This window comes from Platalea leucorodia, assembly GCF_965183815.1.
Source record: "Platalea leucorodia genome assembly, contig: HAP1_HAP1_SCAFFOLD_195, whole genome shotgun sequence".
In the NCBI taxonomy this organism is placed as follows: Eukaryota; Metazoa; Chordata; class Aves; order Pelecaniformes; family Threskiornithidae; genus Platalea; species Platalea leucorodia.
This window is the reverse complement of record NW_028121361.1, coordinates 43,971-48,447: the sequence shown is the minus strand read 5'-3', so window position 1 is coordinate 48,447 and position 4,477 is coordinate 43,971. Positions and strand designations below refer to the sequence as shown.

General features: G+C 51.4%; 1 protein-coding gene across 1 annotated transcript; it reads right to left on the bottom strand.

The window, feature by feature from the left end:
* Window positions 1-2,264: 2,264 nt before the first annotated feature.
* LOC309603771 (olfactory receptor 14A16-like) lies at window positions 2,265-3,230 on the bottom strand (the record flags this gene model as incomplete). Its single annotated transcript, XM_082338683.1, has 1 exon — window positions 2,265-3,230. The coding sequence occupies one exon, from the start codon at window positions 3,228-3,230 to the stop codon at window positions 2,265-2,267; it is 966 nt and encodes a 321-aa protein (XP_082194809.1).
* Window positions 3,231-4,477: the final 1,247 nt, after the last annotated feature.

Here is a 4,477-nt window from a genome sequence, read left to right as displayed (position 1 = left end):
GGTTGGCGGGGGGGGGGGGCTCTGACTGAGGACTGGCTACACATCAGTCAGTTGTATTTGACCAACTGTTTTCATTTGAATCACTTGTTTTTCTTGGGTTTTATTTTCCTCTCACTTTCCTTTTTTTTTTTTTCTTTTCCTTACATTTCTTTGTTGTTGTTGTTGTTGTTGTTGTTGTTTTTGTTGTTATTATTTCTTTTTAGTTATTAAACTGGTTAAATCTCAACCCACAAGTTTCTTTCTCGCTTTTCCCCTTCCAATTCTTCCCCCATCCCACTGGAGGCAGGGAGTGAGTGAGCAGCTGTGTGGTGATTAGTTGCCAGCTGGGGTTAAATCCGGACACCAGGTCTTGCACCTGGGACAGCCTAACAGCCTGCAGTTGCAGGGGCTGGGGACTGCCTGGCTGGGGAGCAGCTCTGCGGAAAAGGCCCTGGTGGTGCTGGGGGACTGAAGGCAAGACAGGACGCAGCAGTGAGACCTGGTAGCAAAGGTGGCCAGCAGTGTCCTAGAACATATAAAGAGGAGCCTTGCCAAAAGAGTGAGTTGAAGTGATTGTCTCCCCTTTCTCATTACTTGTTAGAGGGGAGAATCACCTCCCTCCACCTGCTGGATATGATTTTTTTGGCAGCCCAGGATATGGTTGGCTTTCTGGGCTGCAAGCACACATTGCTGGCCCATTTCCAAGTTTTTACCCACCAATATCCCCAAGCATTTCTCTGCAGGGCTGCTCTCAATCCATTCATCTCCCAGTCGCTACTGACAGTGGGGATTGTCCTGACCCAGGTGCAGGGCCTTGCACTTGGCCTTGTTGAACTTCATGAGGTTTGCATGGACCTACAACTCAGCCTGTCAAGGTCCCTCGGGATGTCGTCCCTCCCCTCAAGTGAATCAACTGTCCCACTCAGCTTGGTGTCATCTGCAAACTTGCTGAGGGTGCACTCAATCCCACTGACTATGTCACTGATGAAGATATTAAACAGTACTGGTCCCAGTATGCACCCTTGAGAGACGCACTAGTACTAGTACTCAGACATGGAGCCATTGCCTATAACTCTTTGGATGCACCCATCCAGCCAGTTCCTTATCCATCTAAGAATTCATTTGTCACATCTGTATGTCTCCAACTTAGCAGCAGCAAGAATGTTGTGGGGGACCATATCAGAGGACTTACAGAAGGCTAGACAGGTGATGTCTGTAGCTCTTCCTTTGTCCATTAATGCAGTAACTCCATGGCAGAAGGCCACTAGAGTAGTCAGGCACAAGTTACCCTTTGTGAAGCCATGTTGGCTTTCTCTAATCACCTCCCTCTCTTCATCACACTTTGATATATCTTCCAAGAATATCTCCTCCGTGAACTCACCTCTGTACAACACAAACATGGACTTCTGACCTAGTCATTTGGTGTGCCGCTGTGGAGGGATAAACAACCTGTACAAGGTGGGGTGACAGTCCAGTGCTGGAAACAGTGATTGTTATGGGCTGCTCTGTGACGGTTGCCTTGGGGCAGCTTCCCTGCGGTGTCCAGCGACCATGGGCTCAGCCCAGAGCCTGCTCTGCTGGTCCTTCCTATCTCCCCCAGGAGGCCTGGCTGTGCAAGGACACTGCCATGTGCTCCCACACTGAATACTCAAACAGTTTAGCTGTGTTTTCCTCTTGAGGGCACTTTCTTGGGCTTGTTCTTGAGAGAAAAAGTAGAAGACCTAAGATTTCAGGCACTGCCATCAGGAGATCCCCTTGTATGATGGAAACTCTGTTCTGGAGGTCAGCTCTGTCACAGAAGTGCCCATTGCCTGTCCCTGCCTGCAGTGACAGGACTGCCACACAAAAGGCCTGTGACCAAGCTGCCAGAGCAATCCTTCCTTACACCAAGAGAGGGGCTCAGAAAGAGAGTGTGGAATTTAAAAGAGAGCAGCTCTGGAAAGACCAAGCGCTGGTGCTGCCTGGCCGTGCTGCTGTGCTGAGACTCTTTCCCCCTCCACCTCTGTACACAGGCAGTGCCGTGCAGCTCCAGAGAAAGTCTCAGAAAAACAAAAGTCTCAGACAAGAAAGTTGCTGCAGGGTCCTTTATTTTTTTAAATGCACAGAGAACATGTCTCTCCTTTCAAGGCTCTGGGTAGCGCTAGAAAGGTAGATAGTGAATCAGAAATGGTATGAATAATGACAAATCTTTGTGCACAACATTATCACAAGCAAATCTGAGCAAAAAGACAACTGCCACAACCACCAAACCTCCAAAAGACAGGCTGAGACTGTAATGAGATACATTATAAGTGATATGCATAAGAAAATGGACAGTTTATTGCTTCAGAGAAACTTCCAGTCATCATTTTCCACACTGCATCTTTGAGCTCCTGGTTCCTCATGCTGTAGATGAGGGGGTTCACTGCAGGAGGCAGCACCGAGTACAGAACTGACACCACCAGATCCAGGGATGGGGAGGAGATGGAAGAGGGCTTCAGGTAGGTAAACATGGCAGTGCTGATAAAGAGGGAGACCACGGCCAGGTGAGGGAGGCACGTGGCAAAGGCTTTGTGGCATGCCTGCTCAGAGGGGATCCTCAGCACAGCCCTGAAGATCTGCACATAGGACAGCACAATGAAAACAAAACAGCTGAATACTACTAAAAGACTAACCACAATAAGCGCAACCTCCCTGAGGTAGGCATCTGAGCAGGAGAGCTTGAGGATGTGGGGGATTTCACAGAAGAACTGGTCCACAGCATTGCCTTGGCAGAGGGGTAGTGAAAATGTATTGGCAGTGTGCAGCATAGCATAGAGGAACCCAGTGCCCCAGGCAGCTGCTGCCATGTCGACACAAGCTCTGCTGCCCTGGAGGGTCCCGTAGTGCAGGGGTCTGCAGATGGCAACGTAGCGGTCATAGGCCATGATGGTGAGGAGACACAATTCTGCTGAAATAAAAAATGCAAACACAAAGATCTGGACAGCACATCCCAAAAAGGAGATGTCCCTGGTGTCCCAGATGGAATTGGCCATGGCTTTGGGGACAGTGGTGGAGATGGAGCCCAGGTCAAGAAATGAAAGGTTGAGGAGGAAGAAGTACATGGGGGTATGGAGGCGGTGGTCACAGGCTATGGTGGTGATGATGAGGCCGTTGCCCAGGAGGGCAGCCAGGTAGATGGCCAGGAAGAGCCAGAAGTGCAAGAGCTGCAGCTCCCGTGTGTCTGTGAATGCCAGGAGGAGGAAGTGGGTGATGGAGCTGCTGTTGGACATGTCTTTCCTCTGGGCATGGGGCACTGTCCAAGGGGGAAAAGGCAGCAACAAGTTAGGATGAACTTCTCTGAGCAAAATCAAAGCCATTTCCCCTGGACGCTCTCCCTGACACACGCACCCACCCTTTTCCTTTTCAAGGAGAACTTCCTTCAGCTCTGTGGCTGGAGCTCAGGTTGGCGCTGGCTGAATGTGCCATGAGGAGCAGGGCCTCTGCCCGCTGGCTGCCGAGGAGTCAGCCCTGCTCTGCAGCAGAGTTCATGAGAACGGTGGGTGCAGGGTCCAGTGCTGGTGTTTGATTTTGTCAAATGAAACTGCTCCCAGCACAGAAGGGCCTGTCAGCATCTGCACTCCCAGTGCTAAGGAACGGGGATGGCAGAAGGCAGTTGGAGAGGTTAGTTTTACAGCTTCCCTCCACCTCTCCTGGGGATTGTGTTTGGATGTCAGAAAGCCTCAGCATTTGTGCTGCACGCAGGGAGAACAGAGGGAGTCCTGCGAGGCAAGAGGAGTGCCTGTGGCTTAGTGTAGAGGGAGGGGAGCCAGTCTTTTCATCCATCTTGTTCCCAGCTGCCCTGGGCTTGCATCTTTCTGAGCTGCAGGGTGATCACACTCCCACTTTACCCTGAAAAGCCACCAGACACTGCTGTGAGCAGAGGGATCCACTGCAGACCACTAAATGTCTCACCCTTTCTCAAGGACTCAGCACCCCACATTTAGCCTAGGACACACATGGCTCATTTCAGAAACCCATCAGCATTTTCTCTGTTGTAGCATCTCTGCACTTCTCCGTAGGGCCTTCAGATAGCATAAAGTGCTATAGGGCAGGTTTGCATCCTGGAAGGCAGCTCACAGCTTGGAAGGACACCCCAAGGAGGTAGCCAGCTGTGCTAATGATGGCATCTGGTTAAGGGAGGGTCAGCTCATTCTCGAGCCTCACAGACTGCATTGCCCAGAGCGTCACAGGTTAGAGGAAAGCTGGGACACCTCATTGCCATAAACACACCCAAATGGGAGGACCCCCAAGATCAGTGCCTGACTCTGCAGCTGAAACTCCCATTCCCAGAGAGCCTGACGTCAACACCAAGAGCAGCTGAGGGAGGCAAGGAGAGAGACAGGGGGCACTCAGGAAAGCCTTTCGCTTACCCAGCACTGCGCACCACCTCCCGGACAGTGACAGTGCAGGGCAGTCACCCTCAGCCCCTGGTCAGCGGGAAAGGGGCACATGGCAGGAGAGATGCACTTTGTCTCTC